Genomic DNA, 21,867 nt, shown 5'->3' on the forward strand with positions numbered 1-21,867 from the left:
AAACAATTTGTGCAAAGGAGGAACTCTACTGAATTTATTGCCACAGAAATCACTTTATTATTTCAGAAGATTCACAGAATTATTTAGGTGAGCTTATCCAACTCCATTTAACCACAGATATTTAAAAAATAATCAAGAAAAAAAGAATTGAGGCAGATCGCAGCAGGAACACGGGGGTCGCCAAGGCCTGTGAGGGCCGCGTTCCCCCCTCGCAACCGTCGCGCAGCCGAGGCCGACGCACGCACACAGCGGGACGGTGCCCTCGCGTCCTGGCGCCGCTTCCTATAGGCTAACGGAGGGCCGACGCGGGTTCCGCCCCGAGCTCTGATTGGCTGTTCCGGCGGAGGAGCCGAATCGCCTTGTCCTCGGGGTTCGGCGGAGGGATTGAGTCAGGAAGAAGGGAGGGGCCCTCCAGGGAAGGCGTTCCCTCACGCCCCTTCGATTGGCTCTCGGCCGTGTCAATCTTATGATTGGCACTGCGGGGGGGCGGGCGGGGGCCGGCTCTGCGCGCGGCGATTGGCGAGCGGGAGGGAGGTGGGAGCCTCGGCGCGCGGCGATTGGCGGGCAGGACTCTCCTCCCTCCCCCGCGGAGGCGGGGCCGGGCGCAGAGCGCCGCGCTCCTGTCAGTGTGGGAGCGGCGCCGTGGGGTGCGCATCGCTGCGCTCCCTCCTCCGGCCGCGGCCTTTTTCTCTCTTCCTTTCCCCGTTCCTTTCGCTTCCCTTTCGGCCTCAGCAGCGAAGCGTGATGGGGGTGGCCGCCTTTTGCCCTCCCTTCGCCGGCCCCGCCGCCTTCCCCAGCCGCTGACAGGGCCGGCGGCCCCCCGCGGCCTTCGGACGCCCCCAGGTGAGGCGCTGAGGGAGCGCGGCCCGGCGGGAGGGGGGCGGTTGGGGGGCGGCTCGGTGCCGAAACGCGGGGGGAGCCGGGGCTGGGCCGGGAGCTCCCGGGGCTGGGCTGTGGGGCCCCGGCCCCTCCTCGCCCGCGGCCGTCCCTTCCCTTCGCCTCTCCCCCTGGCGGCGCGGTCCCTTCCCAGTCTGGTCCCCGCCTGCATCCCGGCCGCGGGGGCCGCCGCCTTCCTCTTCATCATCCTCCTCCTCCTCTTCCTCCTCCTCATCCTCCCCGGGCCGCCGAGCGCCCCCTCGGCGAGCCCCAGCCGCCCGCTGCGAGGAGGAGCCGAGAGCAGGGCTGTTTTCAGGGTGTCCGCTTGGGTTCTGGGCACCTCGAGGTAGTGCATTCCGGCCCTGGCTCCCGCACAGCACAAGCAGAGGCAGCCATGTTGGGATGACGAGCTGACAATCCGCCCTGAGCTGAGGCAGGGCGGCGGGCCTGGGAGGTTGGGGTCGCGGGCAGAATACGGGCACCAAGCTGAGGCCAGCCAGCAAGAATTCACCGCACGCAGGTACCGAATTCAGAGCTGTGCTCTGAGATAGGATCAAACACCACAAGACGTTCACGGTATTTTTCAAAAATATCTTTCCCTTCATTTCTAGCTCTTTCTCAACTCAGTTCTCTTCGTTATTGTGCAGTGATGTGTTGGTGAAGAGCCATCTGTTTATAGCATTTGATTTGTCAGTGCGTGGCCAAATTCTGCGCGGCTGTTTTATCTGGCATCATCACTTTATCCCAAAGCACTAAGATAGCAATTCGTAGTGTATGAGTTCAGCTGATATATCAGGCTGTCAGCACTACCTGATCCTTGGTGGGGGACCTAAATTTGGATTCCCTGCAGTCCCCTTGTTCATAAAGCCCTGCTGCTCTGAACAGCTGTTTTGTTAACTTTCCACATACCAATCGCTGTGCTTCTTCCCCTCCTTTCTCTAGAGCTAGTTTAGCGATTAAGTGATAAGCGTATAAAGCGTTTTTTTTGGTTTAAAACTTAGCACGTTCTCTGGTAGGCATACCGTATTGTTCGTTTCCTATACAAATATGACACAATGGCTGGTCGTGTTGAATAAAAACGATGCTTCTTTGTTTGTGACGTGTGTTTCTTTATTCGAATGTACAGATCTAGATTCTGACCATTGTAACAAGCCAAAAGTGGTTACAAAGACAACCTTACCTGAAGACACAAATAGCAATCTGATTCTTTGAATTCCTATTTTGTTAGTAACCATCTCAGGAAAGAGCAATATGCTCTGTAGCTTGCTGTAAATTGATTTGTCAGAACTTTCAAATACATCCAAGGATTCAAGTCTTAATGAACAGCTTATTTGTTTATACGTACCAAATCTCTTGAGACTGACTGGTGATTGACCAACATCATTGAGTTTGGCAGCTTGAATAGGAGAACAGGGTATTTAGATGACTTGTTTAGTGATATATTTTAGTAATAAAATCTCAGTACGTGGCTTATTGGGTGGATTTTGGAAATTTTTAAGTAATGGCTTAAAGTAAGTGGAAAATGAATACGTAGGGTTTGCTTTTGTGCTGGTAGAACTCAGTAAATTCTCAGACGCTGCCTACTGCCCATTTTACAGACAGTGGTGTATCATGTCAAGAAGTCAAATATGCATTTCACTTCCTTACTAAGTTCTCAATTGGATTCATACAGAAAAAGCATTTAAAGATATACAGCAAGTAGATTCTTTTCCAGACGTTAGGAGAATGATTCATTCCAGAATGAACATCAGCCTTCTAAGCCTGTAATGAACATATAACAGACAGCTTCATGTTCTTCAGATTGGTCTCCTAAATCTGTACCACAGGCTGCATTATACTTTTAGGCTTACTTTGTTGCAATTTGCATCTCCTGTTACCACTCTTAGATGGTGTTTGGTAGTATTAAGTGATACTGCAAGGAAATGTGAACCATGAAAAACCAGCTGTGGTTTATTTCTAAATTCTGTGATGCTGCTCAACTTGATCTTGCTTTGCCTTATGGTATCATTCTGTATGATGAAGGCAGTAATGCCTTTATAAAATATTATGACCAGTTAGACTTTAAAAAACAAACAAAACAATTTAGACGGTTTGGGGTTAATTTTCTTATTAATTAAAACTGAATCTTGCATAGTGAGGTGGTGTTTTGAACATCAAAAATCTGTGGGCAACAGCAAGTAGGCATTTTGCTTACTACAGCTATGAAAAGTGGAGTTGAGAATGAGACAAAATTAAATGCGGTGTAGTTTTAAATGAGCACAAAAGATAGGGTTGGAAAAAGTCAGTAACTTCAAAAGTCTACCAGTGATTTTTTTTTGCTAATGTAGTTGGTTCTGCGACCTGTTCTGTAAGTGTTTCTTCACAGCTCGGTTTCGAACAAGGCTATCATTTAGCTGGCGCATGTGGAACCTCTGGTGGTGTACTTTTCATGTTTTCTTGCTGTGAATCTGGTGTTTACTGGTGAAATTAGTTTCCCCTAATTTCAGCGTGTGGTTTGCTTGTTGGAGAGTAATGATTTCTGTTGATTGAAATGAAAACACAGTCAGGTTGCTCAAGGCACTTTCAGAGGACATTTCATTCGCACAATCACCGTGTTGTTCTTCAGCCGCTGTTTGAGAAGAGCAGGGATAGCATTTTGTGAAAGTACTTTTATTTGTGAGGGTTTTCCTTGTCGGTGGCCATAAGCTGATTTGGCTCCTTTCCTGAGGTCTTTCAACAAACGCTAATGAATCCTGTTTTGATATCACCCCCAACTGTTTTCTGTTATTGGTTTTGGTAGTTTAAAGGATTAAAAAAGAATAGAGTAGAAGTGAGAAGCTCTTGATTCAGTACCGTGCAGATCTCTGTTTTATTAAAGCTCTGTTTCAGTGTTAGGTATTTTTGTATATGTACTGGAGGAGGAGGAAGAGAGATCCGAGCCCAGTATCATGTGAGATAAAGGATTTGAGCAGAGAAGCTCCAAATAAGTGAAATGTTTCCCATGCAGCAGGATGAGTTTCTAGAACTGTTGTTCCATGCTAACGCTGGGATGCTTTTGAATGCATCAATACCAGGAGAATAAGTGCCTAGCAGTGCATGGCATTGTGTTACGGGCAGCTTTGTTTTCTTCTCCATAAGTCTATGTTCTACTCTGTGTGCAGATAATCCAATTTTACTTATTTTCACAGTAAAAGATAAATCTTTATCTTCTCCTTTAATTGCCATTTAAACGTCAAAGTTTGCCTGAAGTGAGGATTCTGCTCTGTGCTTGGGTCATTGAGAGGAGCTTGGTGGTGGTGTGATGCTGCCTCCTGTAGAGGATTCAGGCGTCCAGTTCTTGTTGGTGAGAAGTGATTGAGTTCTGCAGGACTGCACTCTGTGTGATATAGATTATAAAACAGCATTGAAGCAAAAGATAGTATATTACTGAGAGACAAACTTTCTTACGTAACCTATTTACAACCTTAGTTGTCTTACTTTCTGGTCAGTTAAACCAGTCAGAGTGCCCTGAAGGGCATCAGACTCCTCCAACGGACACAGCTCCTCTAAGTGCCCGCCTTCCACTCCGCTGCAGTCAAGTGTGTCTCATGGACCAGGCATGCATCCGGAGTGCTTTCTGGTGCACTTAGTTGTAAAATGGTTTCTGTTTAAAAAGTAGCTGCCAGCAGCACTTTGGCATTTCTGGGGGCAGGAAGAACGTTGGCCTGGTTTAGAGGTATTCAAAATGTTTTAAAAGTAGATGATTCTTTCAATCTGTCATCTGTTTTCCATCTTCTTGTATTTATTCGTTGGTTAGCTGTAGATATTAATGTAGTACTCAGAGGTATTTCTGTGAGTACATCAGAAAAAAAATCTTTATATGTGAGACTTCGATGTGAAGGGAATGTGAGCTCCTTAAGTTTCATAAATCATATGACAAGACTACATTGTATTGTTTTTAAATCTCTTCATGAATGCCTTTACCTTCATTTATTGGTCCTTGTAGCAAGGTGTCAAAATTATGGTTTCACCTTAAATAAGGGTAGATAGAGAAAAGGCAGCTGAGAACCACCAAGCCAGTGTTAGGCGGGGTTTCCAAAGTCTACATCCTGAGAAATCTGTGAAATTGGTTGCGAGTTCGTGTTTTGTTGTCCCTTCCTGTGATGTGCCACACCCTCGGAAAACTCCACGTAACCATCATTTTCTGCAGTCTGGCCAAGTAAACCCCTAAGCTATGAACTCGATAATAACAGAGACTTTGCTCTTGATAGAACTCTTTAGAAACAGAATGCCGACTTGGCCACGTTCAGTAGCATTCCTGTTCTGTAGCAGCAATATTCGGGGTCAGTTGAATAATGCTGCTGGCTGTATCCAGATTAGCCTGTCACTTAGCTTTCCTGGGAGGGCACAGACACTTATGCAAGGGTTGTATTAGGAAGGGAGAGCAAAACTTCTCCTGAGTGGAAGGTTATAATGAAGGTACAGATTCGACACGCTTTGTTATACAAAACCTCTGTAAAACAACCACAGAATCTCCTTGAAGCTTTGCAAACAATGCTAATTCATTCCCATTACCTCTCTGCTCTAGTCTGTGTTCAGGTTTTTAGTGAAACTTCTTGAGCTATCATTAGTACAGAATTCTAATGGTTCAAGTTGATTATTAAAGCCATTCAAGTGTGTCTGTCTCCCAACTAGTTATTCTTGCCAGTTTGCTGTACCACTGGCATTGAAATTCAGTTGGCTTGTTCCTATGGATGTTCCTAATCATGTAGTCTGGTGAGCCACCTTAGGTACAGACTAAAATAAAGAACGCTTTAAATTGCTGCTTTTGCTTGGTGGAATAATTTAATTTCCATCTTCTCCATGTGATGGCATTAATGAAGGAATGCAGTTTTATTAAAATGTTCTGTGTGAAGGTGTGTCATCGCTTGAACGAAGCGTGTAGAAGCATTTTTACCAGCTAGAAAGCTTTAGAGCTGATATGCTTTCGCTTTTGATCTGCTAGTACATTGTCATCTAGTAACATTGTGATTACAACCCTAAAATGAGCATTTCGTTGCGTGTGGATGTAGCTAACCATAAAAGAAGCTTTCAAGTTTTCCAGGCCAGGCATGCTGACTTGTGCAGAGAAGGGTTCTGCCTGTGTTAGCTTGGACTCAAGTTAGAGATGTCTCCATTGAGTCAGACCAAAATTCACCTAGCCCATGAATCCTTTCTTCAGCATACACAGGTATTTAAATGTAATGCTAAAATATAAAGATAACACCTTCTCAATCTACTCTTCCAGGTTCTGATTGCCTGTGGCGTGTAGCTTGTTTTTTTATTGGGCCTTGAATGACTTCTTTAAATCTGTCTTACTGTTTTTTGAGCCCTCGTTAGACTTCAGTACTGTCAGTGTCCTGTGGCAATAAGTTAAACTCCTTAATGGTAGATCAGGTGGAAAACTTGCTTCTAATGGAATCAGCTGGTTGGGGGCAATGCAACTGAACCAAACTGTTCCATCTCTGCATTGCACCGCTGGCTCAGATGGACATGCCTGGAGGTTTGGGTTGTGGGTATGATGGATGGTTTCCTGCTGCTAAAGTGCTGCATCATTTGGATGTGGTAGGGAGGATTTGAACAAGTATTTTGATAATGAATGAAGATGAACTCACTGGTGAACGTTTGCGGAAGATACAGATAGTAATATTTACCCTAAAGGCGATAATTTTTGCTTCCTCTTCATCCCTATGGAGTAGTGTGTCCTTTCATCGCTAGATATACAAGTTAGTTAGGGAGATTTTTTTCTTTGAGGAGTTTCCCAGTAGTGCAAAGGGTTCTTTAAAGTTGTTGCCTGCACCCTTTTGTCCGGAATGGGGTGTACTAAAAGTCAGCGTGGGCTGGCCCACTTCACTTGTGTTAGTTTTACTATTATTGCTAGGGCATTGTGGCAGCAGGGGTTGACAGCTAGAGCACATAGGCACGTAGTATATGGCAGCTAGCTCATTCTGAAATCTAAGCAGCTGTATCTTTGCTGCTAAAATTATCTCTGTTAGGTTAAGCCTAACACATGTTGCAACCAGATCTGTTGGTATTAGTGTCCCTTCTTTCTCGGAAGAAAACCAAGTAATGAAAACAAATCTGTTTGTACGCTTCAAAAGAAACTGCTTTGGGTGACAAACTTTGAAACAGGGAGACAGCATACAGGTGCTGTTAAGTGTATTTCTAGCTCTGTCCTTGAAGTGACAGCTTGTTGCATTGGGGGGGGGGGGGGTTTGCTGGAAGGGAGCTGAAGTTATCAAATCACTTTGTACAACCTCTTTTTTTTTTTTTTAACAGCATTGTGAAAGCACTAGCTGAAATAATCAAAGTGCATTTTTTTTTTCTTTAGAAGACGCCAGCAAGAAGGTAAACTTGGAAGGATTCTGACCCCTTCACTTTTAATTTCTTGACCGCACTACAAGCAACCAGAATGTCGGGGGCTTCTGTGAAGGTGGCTGTTCGGGTCCGGCCCTTCAACTCCCGAGAAACCAGCAAAGAATCCAAATGTATCATCCAGATGCAAGGCAACTCAACCAGTAAGTTTATTTTAATTGCATGAGGGAGTCTCTCTTTCTCCTCTCCCTCTCTGCTTAATTGTATTCTTTTTATCAGACTAAACTTGTTCTGTGTACATTACATCATCTAGAATTACCCTGTTAGGAAACCTTCATCTCCTCTGAGGCTGTCATTGCAAACTAAATTATCTCTGGATTTCACTAGAAAGTCTAAGTCATGAGTGTCTTGATTTCAGTGCTGTTGCTTACGGTGTGTGCTTGCGGTGAGTTGTGAATTCTGCAGGAAAATTAGGATACAGAAGTGAAAACCTTTTTGGTTACCTTCAGTATGTGGGAATATCACGTGGACTGACAGATACAGAGATGTGGTAGGCCGCCAGATGATAATGCTTGTGGTATATCTCATGCTCGGGTCTGCTGCTTTACTTCCTAATTTGCTTATTTGGCAGTCTGTGCTTTTGTTTAGGAGCATAGTTGGAGTGAGACAACTGAGGGAAAAAAATACCAGGTTTTATGCTTTCCAGACTAGATGGCAGAGCAATGGACTCCTCTAACCAATTAGAAGTGTTAGGTTTATTAACTAATTAATGTGGATCAGATTAGGAGGAGAACATTCTTCTTATGGGAAACTGAATATGGACACACCATTAATTGATTTTTATGTGCTTCTGAAAATATTGGTACAATTTTCTGCAGTGTTGTGTAGACTGAGCTATACCTATAAATGGATCTTCTGATGGTAGTTTTTTATTGTCGGGTAATGAAGTCATGTCTTGCACGTAACTTAAGGAAGTAACATTCTAAGAGTGCTGAGTTATTTCCCTGTGATTAGTTGCGTATTTGCTGTTAATAGAAAGGTTACATACGCCCCCCCCTGCTTTTTATTTCCCTTTTAGTTGAGGCTGTACTTCAGTCTGCTTATGCAATGGTATCTGTGGTGTCAGTCAGATCGTGTACAATGTTTGTGGTTCAGTGAAAGAGAGGCATCATGCAGAAGAGACCTCACGCTTTTCAGTGCAATGACTTCTTATCTTCAGACCTTCTGTGGAATATTTCCTGGAGAGACAATTTTGAGCTGGATTTTCAAGATTCCATTTAAAATGAGGGGAAAAAAAGTGTTTAGAAGTGTTCCTATGTAGAAGCAGGACCTTGTATCCAAACACTGCCTGCCAACTTTCAGACCGAAACAGCGAGAAGGGAAGAACTGTAGGCTCCAATAGATGGCATTTATTATGGAAATGCCACCAAGCTCCAAACTACAGCAGCACTGCTGGGTGCCTCTGTAATAGGTTTTCTCTCTGCTGTCATGACGTGATGGCAATAATTTTAGAAGCTTGAGATTGCTTAACTCCAGGAGCCTGTGGAAACTGTTTGTGCTACAGTGACAAGGGTGACCAGAGAATCTCTGTCAGCCTGTCTGTCAACGACTATAGAAGTCAGCATAGAAAAAACCACCGGTTCTGTTTCTGAATGCTAGAGCCGCGCTGCAGAGATACTTGAATGGTCAAGAGATTGTGTTAGCTTTCAAAAGGAGAAAAATACTTTGTGATTTATGTGGTTGGAAATTTCTTTATGGCTTTTTGCTGTATTTTGTATTCTGGAAATGTTTAATCTGCAGCCTTCTGTGTGAGTCTTATGGCTGTGGTACAAGATGGGTGATACGACAGATGGTCAGGTTTAAGTCATCAGGGGCCATTACAGGCTGTGGGAAAGGAGCCGTCAGTTTCAGTAGTTACACGTTCTTACGGTGTGGGGGCTATTTTCCTCGTATTCCCTTCTTTGAAGAGACATTCAGAAGACAGCTGTAGACAGAGGAGTAATTTTCCCTCAATGAACAGAAAAGGTTCTTATGATGAAAGATAAGAAAAAGGCATTGTTTGATGGAAAAACCTGAGCAGAAATCTTCCTCTCAAAAATCAGTTAAGCTGTCTGATGCACATAACTTCAGGCTGAAATCTTTCTGGTGTGCTTCCAGCCTAGGTGCATAAGTACTGTGGCTATTTTTTTCCATTCTTTCTGACTGCTGTAATCTTGCAGCCTCTCAGTTGCATTATTGAAATAATTACTATAAAGTTTGGAACTTGTTGGCTAAAAGCAGACTACAGAAAGTGATGCTAATGCACCGTATGATGCTGCAGTTGAAAAATAAAGGGGAATCAGTCATAATTTTTGTAAGGCACTGGAGTGCCAGTCTTGTACCTTCAACCATGTGGTGAAGTGAACAAGGCTTAGATAGCTTACCTCTGAGAAGGTTATTTTTTCAATTGTGCACTGGTCAAGTTGACAGGCGGCAAATCTGAGAAGCTGGTGGAATGCGGGATAGTAACTACTTTAAGTCTCCAAGGCAGTTCAGGTTCCCTTATCTTGGAATTAAAGTTGAATAGACTATTGTGATGAACAGGATTCATGAAGCAGTGTGAAGTCGGATAACCAAGAAGGGATTTTGCCTGCTACTTGAGCCTTATTTTCTTCTGTATTGATTGGCCAAGCTGAGTGAATCCTGAGTTTAAATAGCATCCAAGTCTGAGTTTTGTAACTATACTGGCAATATAGGCAGAATCTGTGCTATAGTGAAACCAAAGTGAATCACTCGGTGTTATTTTAAGAAGAGCAGTATAGAAATGTAGATAAGTATGTCACAGGTATGCTCCATTTATCCTTTCCTAATGAATGCATGCAGAAAATGTTTTGTGAGGCATCCATAATCAGGTATTGTTGAAGCTGGAATGCTGGAATTCAGGGTTGTTTCCTGATGTACTGCTTTTGTTTGTCAGTTTTTGTGTGAATTCAGCTGTTTATACTTTTTGGAGTGCCTGCTATTCATGGGGGACTTGCCAGCAAAATATAGCATTCTCCTGGGCTAGAAAGCTTATTCTCAGTTTCGTTCTGTGGTTTAACTTTGCATTCGAAACAAAACAAGTGTAATTTTGCAAGCTTCAGGTCTCCTCCAGAATTAACTTGGCCTTGGCTTTTAGGTTACTTGTATGTGGTCAAGGCCTTTAATCGAGGTCTGTAGGGAAACTCTGATTTCTAAAAATTCTCAGTATTTAAAAAATGTCAGTGTAGCTGACAAGCTGTAGTTCTGTTTCTTAAAATGTCAGAGAAAGTTCTTGCAAAGTGCTTTACCCTGCTATGTTAAGAACACTAATGATGCAGTGACAGTTAAGTCAGTTAACAAGGAAATGTTTCTGTTTCTGTTTCAACAATCCACATTTAAACTTGAAACATATAGAAATCACTTGACATGTGGTTTGTGGTGCAGCAATTGAACTAATGAAATACACAAAAGTAACTAAACCTGAAAGTAATGAATACAGCAGTGCTCCTGCAAGAAGTGCTCTTACTGTGAGCAGGCAGGATTTCTGTGTTTCTGTCTCAAGGGTGCAGAATATGGAAATTCTGAAATCAGAAACATTTTTTGTCTTGTATTATAAAGTCTTTGTTTTCCTTTACGGTTGTGGAAGGTGGTGAGCTGCAGTGATACGGTATCATGCAGGCAAAGCATTGTCAGAGTGCATCACTGAGTCTTTCTGGTTCTGGAATGTATATTGCAAAAATGGAATTCTGCAGTCCAGCTCGAGTCACATGTGCTTACTGCATTAAGGGGCTGGTATTTTGGCAGAAAGCCTGTGCTGCTCAGATCGTATCAGATTGCAGATGGTATCCATTTGAATCATCCTGTCAGTTCTTCAGTGGAAAAGGGAGAACTGGGGGGACAGAAGAATAAAAGACAATAGAGGAATTCCTAAAGACAGGAGATGTTAGAAGCTGCAAAATCCTACTACTTAAGTTAATTTGGGAATGTGAAATTATTTCAAGAAAATAAGACATAATGCCACTATCAAGTAATTAAATAAAAATAATTAAAAAGACATTAACTGAGTGGGATTCTTTTCTTAAAAGAGCTTCCTTGTATTTTATTATCATCACTTAGGACTTCAGGGAAAAAAATAAGGCATGCTTTAAAAGTACTTGCTATGCAAGCAGGTAGTCCAGTATAATCTGGTGCGCGCATACCCTCTCAGGTCTAGGCATGATATGGTTCTGTTTGCAGCATTGCCCCTAATCCAGTCAGCAGTGCCAGGGTTCCTGGTGAGAGATGTATGTACCTTGAGGGAAAAGTTAATGGGCTCCAAAGACTTTTCATATTGATAATTAACTCCCTGGGGTGATCCCTCTGCTAGCAGTCCTTACGATCAGTTAGCTTGACATGGTGTAATGCATTGTTTGTTCCATATTTACCATTATGGAATACTTTCAAGTGAAATTTGGTGTTAGTGGTCTTGCAAGTTATGTTTGTGGTGGTAGTTTGATAAAATCCCCCATAAAACTGAAAAAGACTGAAACTTCTTAGATAACCCTAATGCAGTTTAGTCTTTCCCTCTGAGACAATTGTATTTCGTTTTTGTCAGTCTTTATATTTGGAAGTTTATCCACTTTTGTGTTTTCCTTAATTTACTGGATACATAGCTTTATCATGCTTGGGGGTGAAACTCGCTAGCAGCTTTTTGATATGAGATTTCAAGAGCAGGTCTTGAAGCACTGGCTGTCAGCATACTTTGCTTGGTTGTTTTATTGTTAACTCCTGCTTGCTCTTTTTTTGTTCAGGGTGGTTTGCACCAATGCATCTTACAACATTCGTTAGTGTCAGTCCATTCTATAAATTACTCTTTTTTATGGTGAGTGGGAAAAAGATCCTGCTGCATAATATATGGGGTGAGAGGTGAGCTATAGATCTGAAAGTATTTCATGTCAGTGGTTCTTGTATCAGTTTTTTAAATATTTCAAATATAAATAATGTTGGCAGCTGCTGCCTTAAATTACTGAAATAAAAAGCCAAACTGTTCTTTTTCTAAAGAGCTTCTTAGTGTTATGGTGCTTTTGTGGTGTTTGTTTTGTTTTTGGTCGAAATGATTTGATAATCCTTCTTTCCATAAATAAATAATGCAAAAAAAAAAAAAAGTTGAAATGAAGCAGAGGTTCAAGCTATTAGCTACAAGACAGTATTTAGATAGTCATCGCTAGTGGAGAGCCTAGTTGGCTTTTTCTTTTAAAAAGCTGGATAAGTGGAGAAAACTAAAATAATGAAGACAGGAAATAAGGAATTGTCCTACTTGTAATATGTCTTGTGTAATTGATTGTGCATTAGATAATGAAGATATGTTTTAGCATCTCATAACATGTTGTAGCTTGTGGGTGCCAGTGAAGGGGGTGAAACACATTTTTCAAACTCAGGTTCATGTGAGATTACTGTGTACTCTGATTTTGCCACAAACTGTGCAAAATGCAGCTGCACAGCCTCGGTATATTTAAAGATGGGAGGGCAATTGAATCCTCAGGCTAGGACTGAAAGGGGATTTTAGATGGGGAGAAAAAAATCCTTTTTGTCTTCTTAACTCAGTGATGGTCTTTGTAGCTTTGTAATGTTGGAAAGTTCTTTTCTGGACTGCTTAAGGTATTTAATGAAAACAGGGACAGTGGAGCAGTCCTGGCTGCCAGTAACAATAGTCCCAGCTGCTGCTGCAGACAGATGGCAACTAGGTTCTCAGGCAGGCATCCCTGGTGTCAGGAAAGCTTTGTAAGGATTTCTGGAGTTAATTTGTAGAGGTTGGGGGGGAATCTTTTTTTTTTTTTTTTTTCTAATTGTGTTTTTTCCTGAAGGTGTCTGAACTTTAAAAAAATAAAACAAAAAAATAATAATAGAAGAGCATCTAATTTGAGTCCCTTTTTTCTTCTTCTTCTGAGATGAGTCCTGCTTTATGCAGCTGTTCTGAAGCAAAATAAAAATGAGTGGGAAAGTAGGACTTAGCCTTGCGGGGATTTGATTTATGGTGCTCTTTGTGTAAATTACTTATTTCAAATATAATGCTAAAATTGCTGGTGTTTGGATAATGTGAAAGTGAGAAATACTGAAAGGTCCTTGGAGCAAGGTAGCCTAATCAGTTATTCACCTAGCACTTTACTGGTGTACACGGACAGGGATTAATTGTTAAAATTGGCCTTTTTCATTGTTATGGGTCTCTAAAAAGTACTAACCTCTTTCAAAGAAGCTTACTCCTTAGGGTAAATGAGTAGGATTTGCTGATCTTTTGCGTTCTGATCCAACTCCTGTCTGGTTTCTGAATGAAAAGCAGTCCTGAATGGCAAAGAAACCCCATTGTGTGTGCATGCCTTCAAGGGAATACATGTATAAAGTTGTTTTTTCTTCCTTGAGGTAGCATTCTGTAAGCGTAGTTCAGATATTTTCCCAATACACATGCCTTAGTGAAGCTAATCTTTGGTTTAAGTTACTGGTGAGAGAAGTCCTTAGTGAGAACCTGGCTTTCCTTTAGACTGGCACTGAGGATTTGTAGGTAGTAATGTAGTGGGAATCTGTGGAGTGGCTGCTACACAGGTAGGAAAGGCAAGCAAGGAGTTTAGTGTGGTGGCTTTACCTAATACCTCTTCCTCCTCTTATAAATCACAAATGAGACATTTTCAATGAAATTACAGAGTAGGTGGGAAGATTGACTTTTATAGATCAGTCTCAACTCTCAATCTGTTTTCTGGAAATGAATAATTTTAGATTAAAAGAAAAAATAAGCATACCGTTTCCAATACGGCTTGTGCCTGTCAAGAAGCAGGCACAAGTTCTTAAAACCTGTCTTGATTAGTGTTTATTTTCAACATCCAGCTTGTTTTTCATCTTTTAAAGTGTTTCCAGTTTTGTTGCTTGCATCTTGAGGTTGCATCAGGAAGATAAACTGAAGTGGAAGAAAGTCACTTAACCCCATCCACATTTTGTGGTCTGTACGTGCACATAACTGTGGTTGTTAAAACAAAATGAATGTTTAACCAGTTTGTTAATACACACTGCAGTCATGGCAGGTGTTATAAAAGCTGGCTGCCTTTTGAGAAGGTACTCCGTGTGTCCTGTGGAAGATGCCTAAATTGCTTTGCAGGGGAGGTTGAACTGGGAGCTCCCATGAAAGACAAGTCACGGTCACGGCGCTGGTGATGACCCAAGTTCCTCTACTGCCTCTCCCGTCACTGGTTACCACACTTGTTGCAAGTCCCATAACAGGCAAGAGAAGGCTTGAATGCAAGCTGGCTCCGAGAGAAAATGGAGTCAATTGCTGTTCTCTTTAAATAGCTGTACCATAAGGGGGGTTTGCTGGTAGGGGAGGGATGCTGCTGGAGTTTTTTCCTGACACTACTGGAGGGAGCACTCCAGGAGTGGGAGTCAGAGGGCAAATGGTAATGTCAGAGGTAACGCTGAACACAGATGAGCAAAGATTCTACATCTGAACATTAGATTTCTCTTTTGCAGGGTTAGGGGTTTCTGTTGCTCATCTGTAAGACTGTCTTAATTGCTGTCTCTGAATGCTCTACAATATTACCCATTTATATATTTTGTTACAGGAATTTTTTGTAGAAAACAAACATGGAATCTTAGTGGGGTGTTTGGTTTTCCTTCTAAAGCATTTCTCATGGTTGTACAAAAAATAACTTGAAATGTTAATTCTGAACACCATTAAAAAACATATATACGCAAGGTGGGGGTGGAGAAGATGAACAGTTAATGATTAAGGGTGCAAATATTTGGCCTAGAGCAGGGCGCTAGGATGGCCAAGCTATTTCAGCTAATACTAAATGCAGTGGGACTTCGGCAAAACTGTTAAGGAGTTAGTACAGATAGACAGGTGATAACAGTAGCGAACCCAGAGAGGTTCTGTGTGTCAGTGGTGAGTAAAATTGTGCAAAATGCTTCTTCAGAATTAGTGCCCACTGACTATGCACACAGAACAAGGGCTTTTAGAGGTGTTTCTTTTATAAAATGCTTAAGTAATGTGCCTTCTCTCATTATGGCCATCTGCATTATTTTTACTTCTACTTGCAATGAGAACTGCTTCAAGAATCCAACATTTTCACTGTGTGAATCATTTCAGCTCTTGAGGCTGGCAGAACCGACTCCCCAGGATTCTGCTGCTGCATGATGTCCTTTTAACGGAGCCTTGACAATGTGTCTGAAGGTCAAAATAGCTTTAGTAGAAGGCCTTTGGCCTTTGGAGACACAGTCATGTAAAAGCAGAGAGTGGGGGGTGAGATTGTATTATCTTAAAATTAAAAACAAAACAAAACAAAACACAGGAGAAAAGAATTGAGCAGAACTCCAGGTGCTTAGCCAGCCACGGCATGAAGCTGATGCACAACTTCTGCAGCAGGACGCCGTCAGGTAATCGAATCACAATGGAAGTTTTGGGATGGCTTGGGTTCAGCTTTTCTGATAGCTAGAGCAGTGTGGTTCGACTAGCTCCCACTTGATGCGAAGCCTGCTGGCATGCTGTTCTCCCAGAACGCCAGCTGTAGAGATGGTATTTATAGCGGTGGGATCTGCAAGAGCAGCTGAGGATGAGAACGGCTTTCCAGCAGCTTCTGTGAGCGAGCCTTTGCCTTGCTCTGGTGCTGGTGAGCACAATGCCCTCCCCCACCCAACCTTTCTCCCAGTGCAGGGCTGAAATTCCACAGTGGGGAGAGAATCCGGTTGAATTCCAAATGAGCTGTTCTTAGCTTCTATTTGGTCGCCTTTCCTTTTAATGATTTGAAAAATGCAAACAATGCTTTGAAAAGCAGGCACTGTTTTACAAGCTGGAAGTGTCCATTTCCCTTCATTTATCTCTTGTAATAACAACCCTGAAAGTCTGTCTTATAAAAACAGTATAGCCATATATCTGATTGCAACGTATGCCTAGGAAAGAAGCCTGTATTAAACGTGTTTTTGCGGGGTGTTATTCACGTTCCAGCACATAAGAATTCCTGCTCCACCCTGCTCTCAGTAACGAACGTGTTCTCATTGTTGTCATTCCAGTCTACAGATGGCGCAGATATATTTTCCAGACACACACATTTTAGGAGACTGTATATTTAATGTTAATTTGGTCTTGTGGATTCGATTCCGAAAGTCCCAGTTCTTTTATATGTTAAATTGATTACTCAGATGTCATAAAATAAAACTACTGCTTGTATTGATTCAAATAGAATTTCAAGAAGGCACAGTAAAGAGTTATTGGGTGTTTGTTTCCCTAAATGTTGCTGATCTTACAGAAGAAAACTTAGCCCTCTGTATTTCTGTCCGGACTAGCATATTTTCTGTCAACTTCTACCTGTTTCTTTACCAATAATTACGAGAACAAAAGTGTAGGCAGGACTGTGCCTTTTCTGCTAGCTGTTATCTCTTAATGTGTGCTGGCATTTGGTAGGAATGTGTGCTCTGGGTAGGCTACTGCTGCCACTAGGAGGGTTACTGAGGCTGGTGGGAACTCTTAATTAGGTGAAAACTCATCGTTTGAACTGTTTCTGTTTCATATGTAGAAATAAGAGAGGGTTTGCACCTTCAGCATTGACAGATGGGCAGGAATACAGGGATGGAAGAGGGAAGTGACAGAAAGCAGACTGCATTGCAGAACGATGGAAGTTCAGTGTCTGCAGCTCCATACCCGGCCTCCACCATTACTGGGTTTTATTTCTGAATGGCAATTGATAGGAGGCTGCTTTTTTTTTTTTGAATATTAATCTATCAGCTTCCTTCCCTCCCCTGCACAGACTGTGTGTCAGCTAATCCCGGGATTTAGCCCAAGTTAATTCTGTCTGCCACTGTTCATCTGAAGGGCAAACTGCAGTTAGCCCGTTCCTTGCTGGAAAACCCTCCAGAGCGACCAATATGTGGCGTGTTTGATGGCAGGATGCCCCGAAACATGACTCTGATCGCTGGGGAGGTGGAGCTGTTGAATCAAGTGACTTGAGCTAAATGCAGTGAGGAATAAGAGAATACTTTCAGTTCTTACCTCTTGTGTGCTTTGCATCCTGTGTCTCCATTCGAAGAGTGAAGGGCATTGCTTGTACCCCCAGACAAAGGGCTGCAGATAATTTTGAACCTGCAAGATTTATGGCATGCTGAGGAGCAGCGCTGCCTGGGATGAAAGCAGATTTTATTTGAACCACGAATTCAGTAACCTTGTAAACTGACATGAGATTAAAGCAGTTAGGAAGGAGTTTTCTTTATTCTTTGTGCCCACAAAAATATTGATGCAGCTGAGTAGATGGGAATAGAAATGGGGGCTGATCTTGGCTGAGCTTTCCTTCCCACCCCCCTTTCTCCTCTGTAGGTTTCCCACTGTCTCTTTACTCTGCTTTAGAGGGGAATGGAAGTGTAAGTCCAGAAATGAAGGCCTGAAGTGGGGCTGTGTTTGGGTGTATGTTTAGGAAGGAGTGAGGACACTGAATGCTGCTTCCAATTAATTGAAAGTATCACAGGAGGCTAGAAATTTGTATTAGCTCTCTGTTGTGCTTTGCACTCTGGTTACAGTTGTAAAATTAAGTGTGTATTTGATGTGTGCTTTGTGGAAATAAACTTCAACAAATCAAAACTGCATTGTAAGGCAAAAAAAAAAAATAATCCTGAAATGATAGTTGGAATGCAAAATAATACATGTTAGAAAATATAAGGGTACTGTCTTGATACTGAAGCTCTCTGTCAAAGCTTGCAAACAGATTTGCTAAAATTAAAAACGAGAAGTGAATTCGATCCCATAGGTTTGAAAGGCTGAAGGTGTATGTTATTTCTGTGCTGGCTGATCCAGCAGATGGTGGGTGGTATGAAAATGTTACCTAAGGAACAAGGAGTAAGCTAGAGGTTGGGCTGTGGAAGTGCCTCTGCCAAGAAACGAAGTTACCTGTTAGTGAGGGCATGTAGGATCAAACGCTTTGTGGAGAAGGGCTTGTTGTTGATACTGCACATCTAAAATTGTAATCCCTTTGATTGTGCTTCAGCTTTCTTCTTATCTTTTATTAGTCAGTACCGCTCCTACTATACACTTTTCCTTTACAAGGACTAATTGGTTAAAATATGTGGGTTGCATCTTGTAATCTAAATCTGCACTGCCAGCCATCTGTTCTGTTTTGAAAAAGTTCTTTTTTTTTTTGTAGTTATCCATACAGATCAGCTGCATTGGAAAATGAAGAAGTAGCCTGGAGAGGAGGGGAAAAAAAAGTCTGTCATTTCTATTGTATCAGTTGATTAAGTGGAGAAGCAGAACTGGCATTGTTCTTTTGTGTTTGAGGGAGTGTGGGAACAGGAGTTATATGAGTATCTCTTATATTCTGGGTAACGAGCCATAGGTCACTTTTTATCCTTTATTTGCCCCTGCAGTTTTCCAATTGTGTAATCGCACAGGATCTCTTTTGATAAGCAGACTCCAGGAAAGTCATGCTAACCTTCCGAAAGCTTTGGAGCACGCTTCTGCTTTTGGAAGTTGTGCTGGTATGGGAGCAGTACCTGTGAGCTGCGTTGGAAGACTGTCATTGTGTTTGGGCTCTGATTTTTCTTTGTGAGTCTTATGCTCTGATTCCTCAGTGATGGTGATTTGTCTGCAAAAATGACTTAGTTGCATTTATTTTCCTTCCACATCCCAAAGAGTGTCTGGCAAGTTATATGTACAAAGTACAGAGTGTAGCTTGAAATTACAGCTGCTGGCTTGTATATTATCATTTAATAGCGCACTTAAGAAAATCAAAGTTTACGAAAGAGATCAGGATAACATATGTTTGCTTATGTAATGATACACAGCTTTAGATTATTTGGTGTGAAGAAACTTGTTTTAAAACTATCGGTTTCCTTACTTTTTGGTCAATGCTACATAAAATCCCTAAATATTTCTAGGTACAGGTGTCAGAACAAACCCCACAGAAGTTAAACAGCTAAATAAAACTCTTTAAATAACTTGAGCTTCAGAGAGTATATGGATTACTACTGCTTAAAGGCACCTCAGACAGCGTGAAGAAGTTCTCTACAGTTTACCATATAACTGTAAGGAGAAAGACGCTTTTAAAATGTAAGATTATTTTCTGCAGAATTTATAAGTCTGGGCTGGGCTGGCAGTGAGTATAAATGTTGCTGTATTCAATTAAATAAACGGAATCAAGTTCAATGGTAACACTACAGAGCTATTCACCCAGTGCACTTTTATGTAAATTTTATATCCGCTTGACAGCTGATATTTTTTTTAAACTATTCTGTTTTCGTATAAACTTGGAAAACTCATTTGAATATTATGTCTGAAGGTCAATTCTGTTACTCAAAATTTGGGGGAATTCATAACTCAGATTTAAAAACACTCCACCAACAATGTGGACACTTACTTCCCTCAACCAGACCAACAAGCTGCAGAGTATTTTTATAGCAGGAATATTCCCATGCTTTTTTCTCAGCCTTCCATTCCAAAGGGAAATGCTGACCATTAATCCAGAGTTTGCTTTGCTGATCCCAGAAGAGATTTTAATCACTGAAGTCAGAAAACAGCATCTTCAACTTGTTCTATCCTTTCCATGTATGTGAAATAGAGTTGTATGTAACCTTTGGTGGCAGTGGTATGAGATGGTGGTCTGATCGAATACCCCTGCCAGTTCTGTTTGGTGCAGAAACCTGAACTTGTGGGAAGCCGAAAGATTCCAAATGAGCTAAGGAGTTGGCTCGTGGTAAAGCAGGGGGCCTGAAAAAGGGATCGAATTTCTCAGAAACCGGCTGCTTAGGCTAGCTCCAACGTTCAAAGTTGCTACAGTGCCATGCTGACGGTAACTAATTATAGCTGCAGCACAAAGCGTTAGTCTCAGTCTGCAAACAGAAAAGTTAATTGCCACGTTGGACCTTTGAAATATCAGATAAACAAATTTATCCTGTAAGATAAAAAGGCCATTAATGTGTTCCTGCTGTGATCGTCTGCCTTATTGCCTTTCTCATTTCCTGAGGCTCTGTAATTAAACCATTAGCTTGTGTACCATGCCGTGAGTCTGCTGTGGTGTGAGGAGATGGATGATGACCTAGTTCATGATTCGCTAATACAATGCGTCTTGGCCTTGCGTGGTTTAAAAACCAAACAAAATAACTGAAAAGCTTTTACTGTTCTTGTGAGTGTTGAAGACCCTGGAAGCAATCCTTTTACTTGTTAATTCTGTTTGTTTCCTTGTTCAGCCGAAAACACGGCTTGCTGAGTAACATGGTATGTGAAATCAGTGGTGCCCACTCAGTCTAATTTCTGTGTGATCATGGTTTTTTTTTCAGTTTGGCTTACGATATTTGAGGTTAAAACTTACCTGCACTACAGGAGGTCTTCTAATTTTCTTCAGATGTATCCACGAGCTTCCTTAAGAAGTCCCTCCAAAGATGATGCTTGGTGCAATAGACACCTTCAGGCTAGGTCAGCTGCTTTAATTTGAATTCCTGGTTTGTTAGCAGCCTCACCATCTTCTTTCAGGCATTGTATCTCACTTTATGTATCCAGCCACTTGGTTCAAGTTCAGACCACGTCAAACGTGATTGATGTTAGCAGCTACCCACTTGATGCTCAGTGCTGTAAGAGAAGAGGGATTTGGTCCGCTTGAAATCAGTTGAGGTTGTGATCTTACGTTTTCTCAGTTGTTCTGCTCTCCTGGATTCCTTTGCAGACAGACAGCATTCTGTTAAACCAGTGATTCTGAAGATGGAGAATGTAGACTGTTTGTAAGAAACCAGAATGGGGATAAAAACAGTTCAAGCTTGCACTTGAAGTTGAGTGAGAAGGCTGTGGCTGGATCAGAGCAGCGAGGGACAGCATGCAGAGTTCCTGGCAGCCAGGAGGTTTCCTCTACCCTGTTCCTGTTGCTGTGGAAGGTTTTGGCCAGGCAGCTGCATTCCCAACCTCTGACAGAGCTGCCTCCTTGCACGTTGATCTCCCTTTTCCTAATATGCTTCTCAGGATATGCTTTGCAAAAATGTGCATCCTAGAAAGTAGCTTTGAGAATAGTGAGCTGCACACAGGACTTAATGTGAAGGAGCTCAGAGAAGCTAAAGAAAATAAATAAAAGTAAAAATTGGAGGGGAACTGCTAGCATAAACCATGGAGCCTAAACTGGGCTCTTTGTGAATGTGATGGATCAAATTTAAACCTGGAGCCAGCAGAATGGAGCTGTGAGGGCAAGCTTGTAGTGCGTGTCCTGACACTAAGCGTGTTGTATCACTGCAGATCTTGTCTTTCATGGGTAGTCAACGTGCTTTTTTATGCACAGCCAGCTGAGGGAAAAGCTAGTTGTTGCTTTGACTAAATGCTTGGCTTCCTCGCTTTCCTTTTGGAAATAATGTAGATATTTTCATTTTTGTAAACAATCGGTATGATGTGTGTATTTTCATATCAAACTTATTTTTGATTAATGCTGAAATTTATGCCGTTGCTTGTAATGTTTCCTGTTCCTGACGCAGTAGAAGCTTAGGATGCAATTTCTCTCTCGTTTCCTTGGAGAGAGCAATTGCAGCTTTGCCTTGGCCAGGAGGAGTAGCTGTCTTGTTTATAGACAATGAAGTAAAAATAAAAAAGAAAAGACTGAATACCTGCTATTCTGCTGTAGATCCTACAGAGATCTACAGTTGTTCTGTGGGGTAAATAAGGCGAGATCAAAGCTCTCTTCTGCGATTGAATTTGTACCTTGG

The 21,867-nt window shown here is 42.0% G+C and overlaps 1 protein-coding gene across 7 annotated transcripts in view; it reads left to right on the plus strand.

Annotated features, from left to right (window-relative positions):
* Positions 1-650: 650 nt before the first annotated feature.
* Positions 651-21,867, plus strand: part of KIF1B (kinesin family member 1B) — a 95,578-nt gene continuing 74,361 nt past the window's right edge. For 6 of the 7 annotated variants that reach the window (XM_082777100.1, XM_082777094.1, XM_082777095.1 and 3 more), the window contains exons 1-2: positions 651-843; positions 7,205-7,391. In XM_082777100.1, the coding sequence (XP_082633226.1) occupies positions 7,286-7,391 (106 nt within the window). In that variant the 5' untranslated portion in view covers positions 651-843; positions 7,205-7,285. The remainder of the gene's footprint in view (positions 844-7,204; positions 7,392-21,867) is intronic. The other variant, XM_082777096.1, reaches the window with a different exon arrangement.

Source organism: Aythya marila, assembly GCF_965140915.1.
Source record: "Aythya marila genome assembly, chromosome: 21".
Taxonomy (NCBI): domain Eukaryota; kingdom Metazoa; phylum Chordata; class Aves; order Anseriformes; family Anatidae; genus Aythya; species Aythya marila.